This window comes from Protopterus annectens, chromosome 4.part1, assembly GCF_019279795.1.
Source record: "Protopterus annectens isolate FY-2018-M chromosome 4.part1, PAN1.0, whole genome shotgun sequence".
In the NCBI taxonomy this organism is placed as follows: Eukaryota; Metazoa; Chordata; order Ceratodontiformes; family Protopteridae; genus Protopterus; species Protopterus annectens.
In genome coordinates this window covers 235,358,636-235,383,357 of record NC_056734.1, presented here as the reverse complement: position 1 = coordinate 235,383,357, position 24,722 = coordinate 235,358,636, and the positions used below count along the sequence as shown (strand labels likewise).

Sequence of the window (24,722 nt, the reverse complement as noted above, 5' to 3'; positions counted from 1 at the left end):
CACACACACACACACACACACACACACACACACACACACACACACACACACACACACACACACACACACACACACACACACACACACACACACACACACACACACACACACACACACACACACACACACACCCCTATGCAACTTACCTAAACAGCAGAGACCTCCAAAACACACTCACAAAAATTCCACACTCAACAACAAACACATCACATAAAGCAGACAACACACTAGTGTCACACAAACACAGCCCAAAAGCAAAATAATAAACCATTGCAGTCCAGAAGACATAACAATAAACCAAACACACTAGTCTTTGGTGACTCAGGTGTGAGACACACAGATATCCCCCTTACCAAGCTCAACAAGGAGAAGATCATGGTCAGTTGTCTTTCAGGTGCCAGAATCCACCACATCACGCACACACTTAAGTCTCTGCACAACAAGTACAAGTAGGATTTTGTCATTGTCATGTTGGTGTGAATGATTTGAGATGTAACTATATGAATAGAGATGTAACTGAACTTTCAGAGTATGTGTCCCAGGCAGGTATGACCCTAGCCCTAAGCAGCATCCTACCTTCACTAAGAATGATACCACAATACCAACAAAAAATAATTGACTTCAACAATTGGTTTAGTTTCTGGTGTCATTCCAAGGGGATCCAGTATCTGTCTGCCTGGGATGACATGGTCAACAGGCCTCGATGCTTTGACAAAGATGGTCTTCACCTGTCACCACTGGGTTTCTGAATCCTGGCCAAGGCACTCGCCTCCCCCATTGTGCCTTTTTTAGGCAATGTCCCAAAGACAAACCTTCCAACATAAAAAGATCTGTCAAAAAGCAAATTGAAGGCCATGCTGCTCAATGCTAAAAGCCTTAACCTGAAAATGGACTCACTGGAGGCCCTCCTTGCACTGGAAGATGCTGATATCTCTGCAGTCACAGAAACTTGGTTCAGGGCTGCAGAGAGCACCCCTGCCTTACCAAGCTATACCTCATTCCTCACATTTTGACCCCAAAATAAGGTCATGAAGACTAAGGGTGGTGGAGTCTCCAACTTCAATAAAGACAGGCACACCTCCAGACTGGTTTGTCAGCATAACACACTGGAACTACTCCAGGAACAAATGACAGTTGGCAAGACACCCATCAAAGTTATAGCTAGCTGTATACTCCCCTCCATGACTCAGGACACCCATTCCTCTTACCTGGATCTACTTAACTCCATCAAGGTACCTCCTAACACCCTGATTCTTGGTGACTTCTAACTACCCCACCATAGACTGTGTGAACTATTCTTGCACTAATGCACTCTCTCAACAATGCCTCAACTTCATCAATTCTAATGCACTAGACAAGCTTGTCTCATCCCCCACAAGGGGAGATAACATTCTGGACTTGATTCTCACCAACATGGGTGACTGCTGCACCACTCCCATAGTATGTTCTTCCCTGGTGAAATCAGATCATCGGACTGTCTCATTCAAAGTTTCAATCCCACCCAACCCCCCCAGCCGTAATCAAGCGAAAAAACTTCTCAAAAGCTGACTACAGCCTACTAAGAGAGGGTATCTGTGGCTTCACACCATCGCTCCCCTCAGAGGATGCAGACAACTATGCTGAACAGTACACCAGTGCAGTATGCAAGCACCTGTACAACTGCATGGACTCAGCCATACCCAGTAGAACTAAAACCCGCTCCTCAAGACCTGTTTGGTGGACATCCTCAATCAACAGGCTTTACAACAAAAGGAAGAAACTGTTGTCCAAGGGTGAAAGGGAACAGATTCCAAATTGGAAAATCTCCCTCTTTAGCCTCAAAAAGCAAATTAGATCACTAGTGAAAACCTCCAAGGCCAATTATGAATTGAAACTAGCCTCCATAACAAAGGGAAACCATAAAGTCTTTTCAGTTATGTCAGTAACCTCCATGGCAAAGCCTAGGATTGTTCTGAATTAGTACTTAACAGTATCACTTACACTGATCCAGTTGACTTAGCCAATCTGCTAGCAGATAGGTTCAGTGCAAACTTCACCCCCCTGTTCCCCCCAAAGGCCCTTTCAACATCCCTGATACTTGTCCTGCATCTCACATCTCCGTAGATCAAGTGTTGCAGGTCCTATGCAAGGCAAAGAACACAGCTTCTGATTCCAAGATGGTCGCTGATAACTAGACATGCACTAGCTGATGTGATCTGATAATCTACAAAAGAAATTTCCATCCCAGCCACATCATCAAACACTTTAAACGCTGAATCTGGACATAAATACAAGATAAATCTATAGTTTTTATTCCAAAGCTGAAAAGTAAAGAAATTTCTGTTTACCTTCTGCATCAGCACCAAGACCAAAGACAGCAACCGCATGGCCAAGCCCCACTTGAAATAACTGTGGCCTGAAAAGAAAGAACCAAAGGAAAAAAAAAAGAACTACAATAAACAAAAATGTCCAATACACAAGATCTAAGTAAAGAACAAATGGAGATACAAACTATTAAAACAAAACTAGCTATAACTGCATCTCCAGAAAAAGATACTGTAAGCAAGAGACAAAAAACTGCCAAAGTCCAGCAACAACGTACTAAACTATCTTTAAGATCCAAAAATTAAACTACATACTCAGTAGATGACATTAAAACTGCCCTGCAACCACTACAAAATGACATCTGAGCTTTTTCAGAAAAACTAAACACTGTTGGACGTTGATCAAACTGCAGTGAGACTAAGCATTAATGAAGCCAAAATGGCAGAAAACTCAACAGACATTAAAGCTTTAAAATCCAAAAAAATAAAAGAGAATGAGCAAACATTAAATGAACTACAGCTAAAAATAATTGATCTTGAAGCACGAAGCCGCAGAAACAACATAATCATTAGAGGGGTACCTGAAACGTTTGACCAAACTCAACTTAATATAATAAAAGAGATCATGGAAACAACAGTAGACAATAAAAGTATAGCTAAAGAAATGATTACTGAGTGTGCACATAGATCACTCAGAAAAACCCAAGATGAAACTGTACCCAGACAAATATACGTTAAAATACTGAATGCTGCAGACACCTCCACGATCCTAATGGATGCTAAACAGACAAGAAACATAACTTGGAGGGGACATAAAATACATATCTCACAAGATCTTCCTCTTCCGATAAAGCAAGAATGTCAAGCTCTTTCACCTTTTTGCTCATACCTGATAAACAAGAAAATACGCTTCCAAATGCGATACTCTGCAAAACTTCTCTTCAGTTACAAAGACCAGAAATACCACATACAGATCATTACTGAAGCTAAAACTGTCTTTAAGAAAGCATTCAACAAACTGCCTGAAGTGAGATAATCAAGGCAGAATGAAAACTCTAATGCTACAGAAACATTCTCCAGCTTAAAAACAATCTTTAATAAATAAAGCTCCTGTCAATGAGCAATTACTCCCACGAAAAGCTCCAATGATTCATGCACAGTACCTCTAATAAGTCTAAAACTGCAAGTATGGGTGACAAAAGTTTCAGCACAAAATCAACCAAGCCCTTTATAAAGAAACCTCTTCCTAAAAACAAGATCTCCTAAAATGTCTCTGCAGCAGCGAGCCCATTTAGAATCAAGTTTTGAAGCACTAGAAATTGCATTTGCGGAATATAAAGATTGGAACATGAAAATAAACCTAGATATTAAAACAAAAATGCCTCTACAATAAATCTTCCATCAATTTTTACATTAAAGAGTGGTTGGTAACTTCTGTTTCGATGTTTGGAAGCCAGGAAGCATAATTTCGCCTAACCTCATTAAAGGTTGAAGGTTAAAGACAACTCTTCCACTGCTTTTGACCCTCAAAGCATTACCGGGATGTCACGAAAGTGATTCCATCAATAAGAACAGTTTTCCGAGTTCGGATCAAGGAAGCCTCCACCAAGATTAGTAAAAATCTTCAAGAAAAGAAGGGAAACAATCGAACAATCATATGCAAACAAGTAAGATAAAACAATAAAGGGTGAAATGGCAAAAAAGATACTGTTGAATTCTGAAATCAACCTAACTATGTAAAGTTATGATACAAATAACTCACCCAGACTGTACCTATGGTTTGTACTTGTTCAATTAAAAGAAACCTCTACCTAACTCGTCTTGTATGTTATCTACTTAAAAAAATAACTATCCTAAGAAACAAACATTGACTGTTGCACTTTATGGACTCTATCTGCCATTTGTTACAGAAAAAAAGAATAATCATCAGGTGGATCATAAGTTAAAACATAGGTTACAGAACTGTGATTTATACCATAAGTACAAAACTTTTAAGAAGTTAATTTAACTTGTTTTGCTAGAAAAAAGATAATGTTAAACCATTTTAAGACAACAAGAACCTTTCAATGGGTATAATTTGCTGTTATTCCTGACAGAAGGCTGGAATATATCAGTCGTCTACAGCAAATGACACTAAACCCCCTTAATGGCTTATAAACATACTATGGATGTCCAACAGCTGCAGGCAGAATACTTTAAACGTAAAACAGTTTATCGTAAAAACTCCACGTGTTTTTCGTCACCCTCGTAGAGTAACTTCTTCAGAAATACAAACAAATTTCAAAGTAGCAACTTAAAAATCGGCAACTAATGTCATGTGATATCGTGAACCTATCAGCTCTACTTAGCATTAAACGCGTACACCAGTGAATGAATAGAAATGTCAACTAAAACCTCAAATAAAAAATACTATATTTTACAAATACTTTTAAAAGTAATTTAAACAGAATAATGACTAAGAGTGTCGACTAAAAAACAGTAATACACTTGATAAAACTATACATTCAAATGTACTTGTCAAACAAGTTCTCAGGTTAAAAATCAGACAGGTGCTGCACATAATAACCATATAAATGCATGCTACAAGCATTATGAGAATTTATCCAAAATAAGAATACTAATAAAATATTTTTAAAATATTTTTGTCATCTCATAAGACTTTTTAATTTTAATAAGCAAGAGATATTGCAATTTTCGTTCAGACCTGGATCTGCAAATAAACTGTTTTACGTTTAAAGTATTCTGCCTGCAGCTGTTGGACATCCTTTTTTACCTGCTTGTCTTTAGCTGTTTAGCCTTTTTGGTTTGTTATAAACATACTATGTTAAAGGGACAAACTCTGTGAAACCCTATTTAGGTCCATAACATAATGCAACTCTAAAGAATGCTCACACCTATTGATTAACAGCCACATATTCACAACTACACACTTCTAAGGGAATAACTTAGAATGGGAGTGATGTTTGTATGTCAGAAATCTCTAGCATGACTTGAAATAGTAGGATTGTTTTAGTAACTATCTCCCTACACCTGAATTATCTCTTCTCATATAGATGTTATACACACAACAAACTTAATACTCAAGATACGAACACACCAGAAAAGGGAGATAAGGGGATGGGCACTACGGTAAGAGATGTAGAGTTGGATGCCACCTTAAACAAACTGACCTTACCAACAACTCTCACTTTAACTTTTACCATTATATAAATGCACATAAATTTAGTGATACTTTAAGGATACGCATACTCAAACTACACCCAACACAAGGAACATATGTTTAGAACTGACTCATGGAATGTGAATGGTCTACGTGAAAAAGGAAAGCTTAACTTAGTCTTACACTTACTGTACCAAAGCAAATCTAATATTATATTCTTACAGGAAACCCACCTGAACAACGACCAATGGATTAAAGTAAGTTGAAGGAACTGGATTAAACTGATTATTTCAGCAGGGGATAGTTCTGGCTCAAAAGGCACAGCCATAATAATTAAATAATCATTCCCGGGAGTTATAACCAGTATTAAGTATGACATAAATGGTAGATGGTGCCTTTTCACTAGCTCATACTCACAACAAAAAAATAATATTCTCTTTTTGAATGTCTACAGTTCCTGCTCTAATCAGCAACTTTTTATCTATGAAATTTGTAATTTACTTATAAACGTTCGGGGATTGGAATTGTCTAACTCACCCCCTAAGAGATAGCTGTAACAAAAATAAAAAAAAACAACCGGTTCAAATCACCTCAGCCTTAAACAACCCTTCACAAAACTTTAATCTTATTGACCCCTACTTAACCGTGGACCATGACAGATCAGTTAACAAATGCACTTTTTATTCAGCATCACACAAAGTCTGGTCTGGAATAGACTTTTTCCTAGTCTCCTCCACTTTTTCCAAACAAATCCAAAACTATGAGTTAACACAAGAATAATTTTAGACCATTCTACAATCACACTAACAATTAACTCAAATTACCAAAACTCTCCATATTGTCATTCTAATAACTGGTATCTGAATAATAATCTTCTAAACCAAAAGGAGGTGGTGGAGGAGATTGGGAACGTAATAACTCAACTAGAACAAGAAATATCTCACACCCAAATCCCATTAGATGTACAATCGGCTGCCACTAAGACTGAAATAATGGGTATCCTTATCCAGAAAGCATCCCTATACAAAAAAAGAAAAGAAGAACAAAAATAAACTCGCTCACTTGTAACTCAATACAACAACATTGAGCAACAACTCCAATCCCAATACTCACAAGAACTAGAGAGGAAACTATATGAAATTAAAAAAAACTTTATTCATTACAACTACAAGAACAATCCCTAAGTGAATTAAAACACCTTTATAAGTACTCAGAATGGGCCCAGACCCCTTCCAAAGCTCTAGCCAACATGATAAATATAAAGAGAAACCTTCAAAATATACCAGAAATATTTTATAAGGAGAAAAGTATGTACAACAACTCAGACATAATCAACTCCTTCTGGGATATTTACAATAAGATATATAACCCCACAAAACAACACCATTTATCTAACATACAAGATAATTTCTTAAATAATTTACAATTTCCCCGTCTAGACGATGAGCACTTTAACTTACTGGCAAGTCCCCTATCAGCGAACAAAATTAAAATAGCAATTAAAAAATTTAAGTTAAATAAATCTCCAGGACCAGATGGATTCACCGCAATGTTCTATAAAATATCCAGCCACGTACTAACACCAGTCTTATTACAATTATATAACTACATCATAAAACACAACATCTCTGACAAATACTTAAACAACTCTTAAGACAATCCTGATACTAAAACCTAATTCTGACAAATTCAACCCCCTCAACTACAGACCCATAGCCCTCATTAACCTTGACATAAAAATCTTGACTTTAATTTTAGCAAATAGATTACAAAGAACCCTTGACAAAATCATCTCCCCTGAACAGTTTGGATTTATGAAATGGAGACAATTATGTGATAATACTCTTACTTTAGATTCCATAACTCTCTTAACGAAAGACAAACACCCAAGATACATCCTTACAATTGATGCCTCTAAAGCATTTGAGAATGTAGACCGAGACTTTCTATTCCTAACTATGTCACATTTTAATTTTCCTCAATCCTTTATAATGACCATTAAAATGCTTTATAGTAATGACACTACCACATTATTCATAAATAGAATACACTCCCAACCCATAAAGATAACAGATGGAACCTGGCAAGGGTGTTCCCTGTCACCATTCTTGTTTAACTTATATTTAGAGTCACTATTCCTCCACATTACTCAAAAAAACTTATCACCACACCCCCATTATCTATAACACAATTGTGAAATATTTGGCTTTTGCTGATGATGTAAATATCTATTTTGAGCTCCCCAACACGGATCTGCATAAAATACTAACCTCAATTAAACACTTCTCCAAAATAGCAAACTTCAAAATGAACCCCCAAAAATCTTCTATCTTTCCTCTAAATCCATATAACCATAAAGTAACCTACTTCTCCTCAGCTGGCATACCTTTCAACCATACTTTAAAATACCTTGGCATTAATTTTTCTCATACCTACAAGGAACTGCTTAAAACTGATCTTTATAAAACATGGGAAAAAAATCAAACAAGATCTTTCAAGATGGGAAAACATTAATCTATCCCTTCTGTCCAAAGGGGCCATCATCAAAATGAACATCCTTCCTAAAATTATATTCCAATTAAACTCTATCGGTTTAAAAATCTCAAAAAAAATATTCACAGCAATGGAAAAAGCTCTCTCTAAATTCCTATGGTACCCTAAAACAACAAGAATATGTTACCAAAAACTCACACTTTCAAAAGACAAAGGTGGTTTGGTTCTTCCAGATTTTAATATGTATTATCACATAATAAAAGCAAACTGATTAATTCAGATATCAGAATATGATGGTACCAAAGACATATGGTCCCCCACCTGGGTTAAAATATGGCACAACCAACTATAGTCTTTAAACATAACCCCCAAACCTATTCCCTTCCTCAATTACAGCCACAAACTCTTCAACAAGATACACCCAGTAATTAAAAACAGAACAATAGCCTTCCAGTCTTTATTTGGATCAACAAGATAAACCCAGTAATTAAAAACAGAATAATAGCCTTCCAGTCTTTATTTGGATCAATCTACAAAATACACTAGCTATGCTCGAACCTGAACATAAAACTCAATAATAAAATGATTATCCTTAAATCATTCCCACTAATCAAAGATATATCTGTATGGCATATCTTACAATACAATGAATTTTCATTTGAAAACTTAAGATCCCAACTAAAAGTGCCACATAGTTACGACTATATACTTAGATTATATCATTAATTAGAATGAAATATCCCAATTATAGAACTGATATACAAAAAATAGAAACAACCCAAAGTATAATCAAATCATTATCTGCAAGAAAGAAAACAATCTCACAATCCTACAAATTAATAAGTGGAATCAAACGCCAATCTTTGCTATTGCACTCAAAATGTTGGGTTGAGAATAACAAAAACATCACAACAGAACAAAAACAGGAAGCCATAATGAATACTCTAAAGCTAACCCCCTTTAAAAACTTAATATACACACAGATGATGATTAACAACGCCTATTGCACTCCAGCTGTCCTTAAAAAAATTGGCTACAAAAAAGATTCAGTCTCTCCTTTCTGCTCACAAGCAAATGTTGACATTCTCCATCTATTCTGGAGTTGCAAAAATATTTTTAAGCTATGGTGCTCTTTAAGAGCGCAACTTGAAAAAATAGGATATGAAAAAAACACCTTTTCCTGGGAAACTACTATTCTACACATAATCCCAAGTTCAATCAAAGGAATCTGTAAACATTTTAATTACAATGTGTGCTTTACTCAAATTCTACATAACTAAAAACTGGGTAAACAACACAATTGCATGGGAAAACTTTAAAAGTGTGGCAGTCATATCACCTTGCACAAACTTGCTACTAAAAGCATGAAGAAAAGAGCTTACTTTCAGCTATATTGAAACTCCCTACTAGACGCAGTTCTAGCAAATAAATAAAACATCTAGATTAAATCAAGTATCAGTAGACCAGACTAATTTTCACAATCCAATCACATATATGTCAGTTGTTAAGTCACTATGTGTAGTTACTGATCGTATCCACTCCTTGGCATCCAATATTGTATATAGTATAAATTGTACATAGTTCACAAGTCTCACCAACCCTCCTTGACACTCAACAATTTTGTTTTACATACCAAATCATAAATACAATGACGCTATACCACAATCTATTTTTGGAAATACATCTCTTTTTCCAATTAGGGTAGTACCCTACCCTAACATAATAAGAGTGTCAATTTCTGTTTAAAAGTTTTATCCATGGCGAGCTTTTGTTTTTTGTTTTAGTATTATCTCTATTGTTTCTTTTGTGTTGTTGTGTCGTAAATGCAGAGTATTAAAAACAATAAAAATCAATTTTGAAAAAAAAAAAAAAGAACACAGCTTCCATAGGACATGATAGTATCCCAGGATGTATTCTACACCATCTCCAGCAAGAACTGGCTTTGCCATTGAGCACCCTATTCAACCACAGCCTAAGTTCTGGCTTCATTCTAGCAGATAGAGCACTGCCATTATCATCCCCTTGCACAAAGGTGGTGCCACTACTGACCCTGGAAACTATTGCCCCATTAGCTTGACAAGTCTGATCTGTAAAGCCATGGAGTGTATTATTATGGATCACATAAACAAGGATGATATCCAAGCACTTGATCCCAACCAGTTCAGATTCGTCAAGAGCAGATCTTGCCTACTGAACCTGGTTGACTTCTTTTTAGACTCTCACCAAGGCCCTGGATGAGGGAAAAGTCAGTATACAGCTTACCTTGACTTGTCCAAGGCCTTTGAGATAATCCCCCAACTGGGCATCATCGAAAAGCTAACACAACTTGTCATAAATCCCTATCTCATAAGGTGGTTGGCCAACTGGCTCATCGACAGGACACTCAAAATCAAAATAGGAACCTCCACCTCTGATAGCAGACCTGTCACTAGTGGAGTTCCCCAGGGATCTGTCCTGAGAACCCTTACTGTTTGGCATCTATTTCTCAGAGGTTCAGGCAAAGACAAAAGGCCTGTGGCTGACCAAGTTTGTGGGAGACTGTAAGTTGCGTGCTGTCATTGACTCCCCAAATTATGTTAACATACAGCAAGAGGGTCTCACAGCAACTAATGACTGGTTTGTCTCCCAGAGGCTGCCCCTGGAATAGACTTCCCATACACGTCAAACAGAGCACCTTGCTGTCCCTCTTCAAGCGCAACCTTGATGAGTGGATGGGAAACCACAAATTTGTCTCAGGGATTCCACCTGTGTCCCTCATTGACAGGGGCGACAGGTGCTGACTGAGGTTTCTTTTTGGAGATAAACTCTTGGCTAGTCTTGTAAGGGTCCCATGACCATTAGCGTAGTAACCTCCTATAATCCTGTGATATCATATAATATAAAGGATTTGATCCCTCTGCAAAACAAATAACATTTATGTGACACAAAGCTGTCGCCCCCTGTCTGTCCAGTAAATCATTAATGTGATTTCTGAATCTATAATAAAGGACATTAACAACCTCTTTGTAATACTTTATCATTGTCTAGGATTTTGATTATTTCAAAGTTTTAAGGATTCTAAGTTCACATTGATTTCTTTCAAATACAGTAAAATGCTGCTGTAGTCTCCCAGCTGTTGTTTCTTTGAAAGTATTCCAAGTTAAATTGTCAGTCACATTGCCTTATATACAAAATGTAAGATAAATCAGTCTGGAATTCAGTGATGGCCTGTGCATGATTCATGAATAGAACTTAATAATTGCAATTATGCTACAGGTGCCGATTGTTGAGAAATGTACTACTACTAAACATGTTCAGTGTATCAAACTTTCCTTGAGTGTACATCGTGAGATATAGACTGCAACCCAAGACTGGTAAGCTTGTGTATATATTATAAAGAAAATGATGTGATGTGTTTTGTGGGGTGAAAAAATAAGAATCAGGCAAATTCCTAACTAATGCATGCATGAACATACATTTAAGCATTTCTGTGCCTACACACAGTGTGTGTGTGTGTGTGTGTGTGTGTGTGTGTGTGTGTGTGTGTGTGTGTGTGTGTGTGTGTGTGGTGTGTATGTAGTGCATGCTTGACTGCATGTTTATATTTTTGCATGTGTGTGTGTGTGTGTGTGTGTGTGTGTGTGTGTGTGTGTGTGTGTGTGTGTGTGTGTGTGTGTTTGTGTGTGTGTGCGTGTGCTTATGCTTATGTTCAATACTAGTACTGTTTGACCATGGCTGTGTTTAATAGTGACTGAAGGACTGTACCAGTTGAAATATCTCTGGTTTGATGAAAACTAATTGAATGGAGGCAATCTCATTTTTGCAGGTGCCAAAACTTGCAATTCCCAGAATATTATTTCACCCTTGCTGAGTGTTTTTTATTTTCTTTTTCCAGTAGTTTTGAGATCAGGGAGTCAAGTAAAGGGGTAACTTAGGGGGACATACTTTTCTGTTAATGGTACCTGCAGCTTTTGTGGATGTGTGAGTATATCACCTCCAGTTTGCTCACAGGGGTCATTGTATTCATTTTAGTTTAGTGGGCCCATATCCGTTACTACAATATTTGGTCATAGGATGTGCTCACTTGTTGAGGCCAGCGCACTGTCAGGGTAGTAGTGGGTGGGTACAGGCAGTTTAAGTTTAATCTTTTTATTTGGTGGACCAGATTCTGGAATATGGGTAAGAACACCAGATCATGTAGACATAATTACTTTTATTTATATAATGATCAAATAATTAGCTGGTGGAGAATGTCATGCTTGGTAGATTGCCAGCAGAGTATATTGCAATTAAACAGAGAAATTAGAGTGCTGAATTTCATTGTTGTTGTTGTTATTATTATTATTATATTCCAGTGTCAGGAATTATATATAGAGATGTTTGCCTCAGTGAACTAGAGGTTAATTATACCAAAACCTAACAGTGACACAAGTGAGGGCACTCGTACAAAGGATTATTGGTGTACTGTTTTCACAAATGACAGTTTGAATCATTAAACTACTGGGAATAAAGTAAAAGACTTATTTATGGTGATTATAATCAAATGAGAAGCATAAACTTGCTGAAAGGATCTGGACGACAAGTTGCTCTTTTTTTGCTTTCCATAGCAGTCTTCAGGCAAAAGACATACAATTTGGAATAGTCAGATTTTAGATATCTGGCTTAGTTGCATAAAATGTTCATGTTATTCATATGGGAATTTTACCACTATAATATTTTGATTTACAAAAAAAATTGTATATCCAGTTAGCAGGAATAAAATTATGATGTTAAACTTCAAAGGCATAATGTCTGAAAAGCAACTCTAAACTGTTCTTATATGTTGCATTTGTCCTTGTTTCTACAGCACAAGTCACATCTAAAATGGATCAGCAAATGATAAAAAAATAAGCTTACTTACCTGAATAACAAACAAATCACTCACTCACTCATACACTCACACACACGCACACACACACACACACACACACACACACACACACACTCACATACACACTCTCACTCACTGAGGCCTTCTTCTTCTACAAGTCATACTAGTACTTATTTTATTTATTTATGTTTTAAGTTTGCTGCATGAAATTTGCATATTGTATAGATTGTGTGAGGTGATGTACTATAACATTTTTGCAGCAGCAGACTAAGCAGCCCAAAGATCTGTTTCTTCATCCCCAGATTCCAACTCATCTTTGTTGATCTCCAACCACTCCTTGACTACCAAAGTGAGAAAATCCCTTTAACATGCCCTCATTGTATCATAAGGCCCCTGCATATCATTCCATGCCTAAACTTCAACTTGAGCCAGGCAGTTGCTGTCCTTAAAACAGAGTTGAAATACATCAAGTGGCTCCTCTTGATGAAGATCTGCAGGTTCAGCTTAATAACTGTTGGTGACTGGCAGATGGTGATTGTGAAAAGATGATTATGTTTTGACTATTAGGACTAAGCACAGGAAAAACTCATAGAGTCATAAACAGTAAACCTAGTGGCCCAGTAAGAAATCTCACAATGATGACTTTGCATGCAGTTTCCCTTTTTTGATTATTGTCCACATGTAGTCACCACAGTTGAGGATAGGAACATAGACTAATTAGTCTGAAACACCTTCTTCACAACCACAGTTAAGTTTTGCACATATAAATCTGAAATGCTGTCTCAGACCACTTGTAAGTTTACTTTACTCACTAGCCATCACTTGTGGACAAGACCTAGTGGTATTTTAATAAATATATCAGTATGGAGAGTATCATGGCTTTCTATTTGGTGGTAGTAAGTCTCATCCCAACCACTTGACACTCAGCAGAGAATTGCTGAAATGTAAGTCAGTGGTCAGAGTCAAAAGAAGTCAAAAGGGCACCATAATTTGCAAGCAATAGAGATAATACCTCTAGGACCCCGGTATAGATACCCGTTGTACCCCAGCTGCATGAATTCATCTTGGTATTCTGTCCAGAAAGATAATCAACAGATGCAGATTCAAGATATGATATCAAAGAGTAAAACACACACACAAACACAAATTTAACTTAATGCTAAATATGTGTATTTAATTTAACTTAATTCTGACAATGGGGACATAACTGGACAGAAGGCAACTATGACCGCTGTCCTTAGGATTTCCTATAGTCTAAGCCGGGGTACACGATCATAAGCTTTCTGCAGGTACACAGTGTAGGCATAGGTTGCTTTAACAAACTCCTACATATCCTCCCATTTTTGCAAAAGAATAATTAGGTGCTTCTTTCCTTTGTGACCAGGACAAAGTCTGCAATAGTTCTCCTTAATTTTTTTAGATTTAGCTGTTGTACTGCAGTGTCTTCCACAACAGTGTTCGACAACGGTCTGTCAGAGGCATTTCTAGGGCAGTTAGCCCTAATACTTAGCTAGGACCCTGTGAGACTGAGATGTGTGAGTCATGTGTAGTAGGAACAAAGCATGTGGATTGCCTCCCCATGTATCAGTCTAGAGGTAATGTCACAACCCTCAGCTGAACCCTGAAGGGACACAGTAGTCGTGCTACTCATGAATCATATAGTACATATAATATGTTTCACCTAATCACATACTCACCTGCAGCCTTATCAATATGATGGTTTCTGAATGTTGTATTAATATGAAGAGCATTGAAGCACCCCAAGTCATTTAAGATTTCTGGCATTGCCCCCTGAAAGAAGGGCATGTCTAGTGGATTAAAGATTTTCTTGAAATGTTCCTCTCAACACCCGACTCTCATTTTAGTGGCAAGCAGCTCCTTATCCTAGCATTGACTGATTAAAGTTATGCTTGCCTTTTCTGTGACACCAACAGGTGTGCCAAGAAATTTAAGAAGAAAACTAATAGCCTTTCTTCCTATGACCCTTCCGATCTTCTCCTATTTCCTACTTTTGGTTTCAGTTACCATTCCGTCTGAGGCTTTGATAGCCTGCTCCTGCTTTTCATCAGTCTGTATGTAATCAGCTCACTGCAGTTGAATGTACAAATATTTTAATGCATCCATACTGTCTTTCTGTATAGAGGTTCAACTCAGAGGTGGTGTATTCACATCAGTCATATAGCAGAATCATGATTATATTTAAATATTTACATTATGTGACATGAATTGTATGGCATGTATGTGTGTATAAAGTATGAGACCTGAAAAAATAAATTTCATTGGCGCAAATTATTTCTTAATGTTTCCGAACGTGTTCATATCTTTGAGCAGAGCAGCAGAATGAATTGCATGTTTAGCATGTTTTTGGATTCATAAGGACAGACTTCTCTGATGCTAGATAGTGCTAGGTATGTCACTTTCATCAAATACTTAATACATTTCATTCCTGCTTTAACCAAAATGAATTTAATAAATGAATATTAGTGTATAAACCATTACATATGTTCACTGTTGAGATTTTAACGGTCATGTGAAATTAGGTTTTTATATTCTTTCATATTTCTCAACAACTTTATAGCACTTCTACCTAACCAGACAATCTGAAAGAAGGTTTTTGTCAGGATTTCTTGTCATTAGCAACTGCTTATTACTGGAATTGCTTGCCACTCTAACAGTCTTCTTGTGAAACAACAGCTATGAGGCCAGTTCAGAGTTTGTTTTCTGATAGAGTAGAATATTCAGTAATTTGACTAAAAAGCAAAATATAGAATTATGAGCAAAGTAATTATGTAAAAGTGTAAAAAAGTTAGGCATGTATATTTAAGTAAATTAAGCTACAGTTGTACTTAATCACAAAGCTGATTACAGTTTAATCTTTTAAGATATCTGCTCTAAGAAACACATACAGCTGTGAATGCCAGATTTCAACTCAGCAGGCTAGATTCCAGAACAATCTGTGATCTGAGCAAGGTGTTGCCATGAGACATGCTTTGTGTACAAGTTATTCTGGTGAAGAAGTATGCAAGTCACTGGTGCTGAGCACAGCATGCTGTACAATGCCAAATGCATCATGTCAGCTGCTGAGGCAGACACAGGAGGAAGTATAAGTGGTAGAGTAGGCCTGTCAATTAAGATGTGCCACGCCAAGACAAAATCAAGATGTGCCATGCCAATACAAAACAGCTATAGATTACATACTGTGTGACATTGAAGCCACATTAAACATTAACACAAACTGTTATTCTCAGGAAGATTGAAGGAGATTTGAATGCACAGGTATATAGTGTAAGATAATGTTGAAGCTCCTCTTAAGCATCAGCTGATACACATCCACTCAACAATGAAAGGTTATCCTGATTGGATGGCACCTTAGAAGCACCATCCAGTGAAAATGACAGTCGGGGGTAGAGTTGATAAGGAGTTTTGGAGTCTGCCAGTGCGACTAGCATAGATGGAGAGCGACAGTTTATACAGGAGTATAGCCAAGGATCACTGGTGTTTGTCAGAAGATTAAAGAATGATTGCCTTTTAAAAAAACATATAAAGACTAGCTGCTGTTTAAAGTCTGCAGTCGTAGTCTTTTTATTGTTGCTGTCCACCCTATGTCATGGTTATGATGTTAGAAATGCTTATTTAACTAATTATTTATTTAAGCTTTTAACAAGGTTGGTTGCTTGGACCAAGTGTAATTTTTAGCCATGAACTGGGCCAATACACAATTACATTAAATAAGAATCAAAAAAGTTAAGCAGTATAAAATATATTGAATTAAATATTGAAATATTTGCACAGATGTAATAACTGACATTATGTACATTAATTTTCAAAATGACAGCAAGCTGACTGATGATCTATAATGTCGACACTAGTTTGCACAGTTACAAGCATCTTGTATAGGTTCTAGAAAAACTATTTTTTTGACAACTTCAGAACTGTACAACATTCAATAAAAGTATATTACACTGCATGTATTCTCTCCCATGTATCTATAAATAGATGTTTGTGTGTGTGTGTGTGTGTGTGTGTGTGTGTGTGTGTGTGTGTGTGTGTGTGTGTGTGTGTGCGCGTGCGTGCGTATGTGTGTGTGTGTGCGCGTGCATGCGTATGTGTGTGTGTGTGTGTGTGTGTGTGCGTGCGTGTGTGTGTGTGTGTGTGTGTGTGTGTGTGTGTGTGTGTGTGTGTGTTTACAGATATGTACAAGAACATATATACATACAACACTGTGTGTGTTAAGGAAGTTTGGTTCCTCTCCTTAAAGACACCCATTAGTATGCAACCATTTCAGAAGATGTTGTTATTTTCATTTATTTATTTATTGTAAGCGATCATGTCAATGTGAACTTAAGAAGGTGGCTCTACAAAGACTTTTGGGTGCCAAAACAGTTTCCTGGCAGGTGGGTTTAGATACATGTGTTTTGCAAAGTATAAATGATGCTTTGAATTTTATGGCTAATCTATAAGGAAGACCATTAACTCATTGGTTCATACATGTCATGTGAATTCAAGGTGATCTGTTAAATTGGTGTGTTTAAGTGGATTCTTGGTATGATGAACTCTGCTTAAGATAAAAACACTTCATTTTGAGACTTTTTCTTTGATGGATGCTATGAGGAATGTAACTTCTGTTTCCCTCTATATCTAGTGTTTGTAGTCAAGAGCATTCAGTTATTGTAAAAAAACTTATTCTGGATGTTAAATTTACACTCCCTAAAAAAAAAATATATATATATATATATATATATATATATATATATATATATATATATATATATATATATGGTTTACTATTAAATGTACAAGATTCAAAATAATTTCATACTTAAATATTGACAATGTCGAAACTGCAGATTTACGACTGTTAAGTTAGTCATAAATCTGCAGTAATTGCCAAAAATGATGAATTCGACATTTTACGGCAATTAACAACAATAACATCCTTGCCATAAATCCCAACCTCCTGCAACTAACATCTCGTTTATGCAGGGGGAAAGCCCCCCTGCACCACCCTGTGTTGGGGGGCTGTGCCCCCACACACCCCCTAACTATATATTCCTTCTCCGAGATCGCACTACAGTGAGGAAAGGGATGCAATTCACTAACCGCACTTTACCGCAATCTCTGTACACCCCTTCAAATGTTTATATTTGCGAATGCACAGGACATTCGCAAATATAATGTTCAAACATTTGGAATGTACTCATATGAACTATTCGAACATCTGTAGTTCGAATAATTCATAGGCATACATTCTGATGCCGAGATATCAATAGTAAACCATATATATATATATATATATATATATATATATATATATATATATTTTTTTTTTTTTTTGCTGAATTACTGGTAAATATTGCAAAACGTTTTTTTTTAATTCACACTGTTCTCTGGGCCATATTTTACTGAATGTAACAAAGTCTATGCAGACTTTCATCATTCTGTATTATATTAACACCATAACTGCTTAAGTTTTTCTCTTAACTGCTTTTGATTAAAAGTCAGTAGCAATAAAATGCATAAAATGAAACTGCATATCAAAATAGTTGAAATGGATATTGCATTTAGTAAAATAAAAGATTGTGGCAATGAACAGCTTGTTTTCTTAAGGATACTGCAAATAGTTTATATCTGCATATTACTTACAAATCTGAGGACTGGATTCTAATTAAAAATATGTTTCCTGATTGTACACATTTGTTCTTTGTCGTAGCTATGATGTAATCTTTGCTGGTGGCCCAGAAGAACTCTTGACAAAGTTTCAGGAAACAAATCACAAAGTTTTGTTTGCTGCTGAAGGATTGATATGGCCAGATAAAAGGCTAGGAGAAAAATATCCTGTTGTGCGAAGTGGAAAAAGATTCCTCAACTCAGGAGGTAAGTAACAGACTTGTTAATTCTAATAGCAGACTAATTAGCTAGGCTGCCGTGTTGAAAATAAAAGTTCTGACAGATGCTGTACAAATCATTTTTCTGTTTGATTCAAATGTGGCACACTTATTCTGAGTGTCAATGTACTTGTGCACATATGATTGTAAACTAAAATGTGTGCACATGTAAACATATAACTGTAAACTATCGCAAATGTATTTTTGATTCAAATACAGTGCACTTGAGGATGAAGCTTGAGAGATGAATCTTGGCATCCATGTTGAGAACAAATAATAAGTGGTTACGATCAGTGCAATCTGATCATAACTTCTTGTATTACATGAATTTTTATCTACTCTGTGTACTACTAGTTACAGGTAAAAAAAAGTAGTCAAGGGAATTTACTGGCTTTAAAAGCCAATAAGGTACTTAGCAAATGCTATTTATTGCACAGAGTGAAAGTAAAAATAATTGCAGTAAAAAGTCAGGGACAATTTTTAAATACTGCACTAATTGAATTAAGTTACTTACAGACTGATGTCGGTAAACTTCCTCGAATATGTGGGTAAAGGCATTCAGGGACAGTTGAGAGTGAAGGAATGTCCCTTCCCTTATACTGGACTATAACAGCACTGGTGGTGGTGGGGGTGTAACAACTGCCATGTATACACAATTGGTACACAATACTGAAAGTGCTGTCATGGTCAAGTCTCAAGTTACAGAAGTGAGTTACTGTCTTTTCCATGATTTCTGAGTGTAATCACTACTATCCGTGCATTACAACAGCTTATTATGCATTTTTCTGACATCAGAAAGATATTTACCCAGCCTGTCTTTTACCTGCTTTACAGAATATTCATGGTGCATTGCACATTTCAAAGTGTAGAATTCTGTACAGATATAACTGTGGATAACAGAATTCCACTTCTTAAGCACTGATCTTAAATAACTCATGAAAGCCAGACTTTGGACTGATTTATTGTTACTGGGAAACAGAAGCTAAACATTGGTTTACTTTAAAAATTAGAAAATATTGAAACCAGCTGAGGTTTAATAATGAGTGATACATTGATGATAATTAATAAAAATCACCAAGAACCCCTCATATGCTAAAAATATATAAAACTTTGTCATGGTTAAAAAAAGCATTTGTAGAATAAAAAAAAAACGAATCTTAGGAGAATCTTGCTATCCAAAAAGCTGCCTGTTCAAATCCTATGTAAGGCTAATAAAATTCACATGAAATGAAGAAGAAATATATATATATATATTTATATATATATATATATATATAGATATATATATGTGTGTGTATATATATATATATATATATATGTGTATATATATATATATATATATATATATATATATATATATATATATATATATATGTGTATATATATATATATATATATATATATATATACATGTGTGTGTATATATATATATATATATATATATATATATATATATATATGTGTGTGTGTGTGTGTATATATATATATATATATATATATATATATATATATATATATATATGTGTGTGTGTGTGTGTGTGTGTGTGTGTGTGTGTGTGTGTGTGTATGTGTATGGATTCCCTTCAGAAGCTCGGATTTTCAAAACTTTGAACTTCAAACAGCTAAGACCAGAAGACTGAAGTTTTGAAACTTCAAACATTCTGAATGGAGATTGCCATACAGCGCAGAATGTATATTTACCATTTTCCTCACTGTAGTGCTGTCTCGGAGTTGGTATACTTATTTAGCAGGGGGTGTGGGGACGGAGGGGCTTGAACCCTGCAAAAAATGTACAAACGTTTTTTTTATTTATTTACTTAGTTTTCGAAGATTTAAAACTTCGCTCTTCTGGTCTAGGCCTTTTGAAGTTTTGAAACTTTGAGCTTTAGAAGTAGATTCATGTGTGACAACCGTGTCTTGGCCCAGCAATCAAGGAGCCTCAATCCTCACCACTAACACCAGGGAGGTCGTCTCCTAGAAGAGGAAAGGATAACTAATACACACAGTAAAGTACAATTTCCCTTATGTGCACACAGAGATCACAGTCAGTCTGGGGCTGGTTGCTCCCTTGCTCATCAGGTCCCCAATAAGACTCCCCACTGGCACAGCTATAAGGTCCAGATCTCAGCCTAACTAGGCAAGCTAAAATCTCCAGTACCCTCTTTGTCCAACCATTTCTTCTTGTCCGTGCCAAGTAGCTGACACAACACACACACTGAGATAAGTATGTATACAACTTCACAGAAACTCCTGGGAAAGGCTGACACAGATTCTCCAACTGTGCCTCTTTACCCAGACTATACGGTAGTAATTACTGCCACCACCCAGTTAATAATATCAGATACTAAAATGCCCTTAAAAGGGTGTTCAATTATTACTGTGTAATATTAATATCTAATGGTAGTACGACTAACAGTCAAGGCTTACTTTAGAGTGGCCTATTACAGTAGCCTCTATAAATATGCAATGTACTCTAGAGCTTATCTCTACATAAATCAGCCACAAGTAGAAGGTTTTAAAAATATTTTATAATAAATAATTAAAACACAAGACAAAGCTACTACACCACAGAGATATATAAGAGTTCAGAGATCACACATAAACTTAAAATAATACAGTAGGACAGGTCTGATCTCAAAGAAAAATACCTAATTAATCTTTACTAGCTTTAACTATTCCTACAGGATCTCACAGTGCTAAGACTTACATGTGAACACAAGGCAGAGTGCTGATAAGCTAGATGTCCAAAGTCAAATTGCTTCAAGTCTCTTGTGAGAAATAGTATTTAAACATTACTAACAAACATGTCTGCTGGGTCCCTCTCCGAATTACATCATTTTTTGACACTTAGGTTTTCCCAGGCAAACAAACTGCATTATTTAGCAGTCTAACACCTGCACAGAAACTTACAACAATAGAAGACATTTCACATGTATATACTAGCAGAAACCAGAGCAATAATGCACCTTCCACATCTAAATTGAAGTCATAAACTTTAGCCTTAAAACAATGGGCATGGAATCATTATCCAGCCGCCCTGAAGCCGAATTCTAACATGAAAGGGTACAACATCCTTCACTGGGCCAGTAAAGTGCAATGTTGTCACATATTTTGCAGTTCCACATTTCACAGTAATCTTTTACACTCAAGAAAACATGCCTGTATTTTACATTTATTTACAAATGCAAGAATTATGTATCAAATTCTATTTGACTAGGCTGGCAGCCTTCGCCCATCTCTCCCCAATCGTCACAAGTCTGATTAATATAACTTTGTTAGCTATGTGTCGTTAATTTTCTGGGGAATATATCTTATCTTTATCATACTTGTCAACTGTACAGATTTTCATAGAATGTCCAGATTTTTGCCACATATTTTTGATCTATTTTTCATAAAATTGTGGTTTTCTTAAAAATGACTGGCAAATCATTGAGGGCTGAAGTCAGGAAATAATGACAGACAATTGAGTTTCAGACTTCATACCATTCAGAAAATACACGCTATTGCAAAACCTGTCATTTTATCATCTTTCTAACTTTATAAAAACATTATTTAAAAGTGTTTAGAGAGCGACATATTTTTTATAAGTAAATTTATGAATGGAATGTTTTTTTCCTCTGGTGGTTGTCATTGAATGTTACGGATCCTGTTTTTTGTATCTTACAAGCTTCTGCATATGAAGGAGCATTAAATGTCCATGCTTTTATATGGGGATTATGGGAGGAGATAAAGTTCTGACACTGAGTGGCTTGAGAGGAATTGTAGTTTTAGGTTTATTTTTCATTGGGTTAGGGTTATGTTCTAAGGTTTTATATAATATGAAGTAGGCCTTAAGCAATGCCCTTCAACGAGTACACGTATGGTTGTAGCAGTGGGGGTAGGGCTTGAGCACACTGTCTTTTCATGTTTCACTGTTTATTTACTTGATTTAACTCTCTGTGAAATCTTCCTGTTTCCTTTTTCCTATAATTCTTGTGTGGTCATGACATGTCTTCCTGATTCTGTGTACCTTGGCATGCCTTTTTCATCTACCCATTATCTTGCAGAACATGATTATAGGTGACTGTCATGTTGTAGTTCATCTCAAGTGTCATTACTTTTGAAGGTGTATCTTCAAGGAAACAGGAGAATCTGTTGTTTTGCTGCATACAGTGTTTTGTTGTATGGGAGGCTTGTCATCCTTTTGCTTTGTCCTCAATTTATGTCTTTAGTATTAGGAAAGAAAGTGCAAGTGTTCACCATACCTACTGGCAAGTACATGCTGAGACCTATGCTGGTCACTGGTGGCCTCACACCTTAGATGTATGGAAATGATGCTTACAGATGGACAAAGGCTATACTGTAAATCCAGGAAATTACTAAACTTTGCAGGACTTCTCAGAGATTTTTGAGATAATAAGAAGATAAATCTATTCATCATCTTAGACAGAAGCACTGAAATTTTATTTTTATTTAATGCTGCTGAACACTATTTTGAAGAATTTTTGATTCTATATGAAAATGTTCACTTTATTTTATTTTTGCTCATTTTCTTTGTTAATACAAATGTGATGCTGACCTGCACATAATGAACTTGAATTGGACTTCAGTAACTGACTCATTCCTAGTAGGACAGTGATTATTTATTTGATAAAAGACACATCATAGTCCACACACACACACACACACACACACACACACACACACACACACACACACACACACACACACACACACACACACACATGCACGAAAACACACACGTGCGCATGCGTGCACGCACACACACACATACATACACACACACACACACACACACACACACACACACACACACACACGAACAGCACCGTAAACAGAGATTGTTGCTTTGTCATAGTTTGACCAGTGTGGTTTTCAAGTCCAGAATCTATAAATTCATGTGGACATATGAACAGTAACACTGCTGATATGTCTTCTTGGACATTTAGACAACAAGCCTATCATTCTCAAAGGTTGTTGTTTGTTAAACTGTAATCTAATTAGGAACAGATGTTCTAATTTGCCAGTGGTGTTACGAGTTTTTGCTTACTCAAACTATCTATTAATGTTTTATAGGTTTCATTGGTTATGCTCCTCAAATCAATGAAATTGTGGGACAGTGGCAACTACAGGATAATGATGACGACCAGCTCTTTTACACAAAACTATATCTGGATTTTACTCAAAGGGTAAGCATTAGTAAAGGTTGCGAGAATCTTGTTTTACAGTTAGAACGGTGCCTCTGCAGTCATAGAACTGTTTGAGGTGCCCAAAGCAAAACTTTGTTTGGTGAAAGTAATTTTGCCTCTTGTGTTTAGGTACTGCCCCATCCAGTTGTATTGAGTTTTCATTTGTTGCATTTATTTCAGTCTCTTGAGTAGAATAGTATATAGGTGTGGATCTTGTTCTTATTCTGGATACTGTTTCCTTGGTAACCTCTTAATTTAAGTAATCCACTGTACTAACACCCTTCCAGTTTCAGAATTCTTACTAGTCTGACTAATCATTTTTCCATACAAGCTCCTTCATATTAATTAAGATGGATGCTTCCTCTATGCATTGTGTACTTTAAATCTGCAGGTTAAAGGATACATATGGTTTTACTTACCACGCTGGAAACACTCAACCTACACCAAGTATTATCAAAGGAACCCCAGAGACCTACTTTTTTCACAAGTGCTGATTTTTGTTTGAGTACAAATGAGTTATTATACATTCCATTTATTTTAGGGAGGAAAAAAATTAATTTTTAATGTACTAATACATATAAATGACAGGTATTTTTTTAAACTGGTCATTTACTTTCATCTTTCATTTCATGGAACTTGACACACATTTTGCTAAGGATGCTTACCACTTAAAGGTATACAAACGTAACCCTTATACTGATGACTGAATAAGAGTACTTAGTTCTGGAGTATAATAAACCTTAACAAACAGCAAACTCATTTCTAGGCTACCTAAAAATAATACCTATAGCAACTAAGAGGGTCCATAGTAGTCCTGCTAGTCACTTTTAGCAGATCAGTATA

The 24,722-nt window shown here is 36.2% G+C and overlaps 1 protein-coding gene across 2 annotated transcripts in view; it reads left to right on the top strand.

The window, feature by feature from the left end:
• The window catches only part of LOC122800825 (procollagen-lysine,2-oxoglutarate 5-dioxygenase 2-like), an 816,734-nt gene that overhangs the window by 346,073 nt on the left and 445,939 nt on the right, over positions 1 to 24,722 (top strand). For both annotated transcript variants that reach the window (XM_044070112.1, XM_044070111.1), the window contains exons 4-5: positions 18,516 to 18,679; positions 23,767 to 23,879. In XM_044070112.1, the coding sequence (XP_043926047.1) occupies positions 18,516 to 18,679; positions 23,767 to 23,879 (277 nt within the window). The remainder of the gene's footprint in view (positions 1 to 18,515; positions 18,680 to 23,766; positions 23,880 to 24,722) is intronic.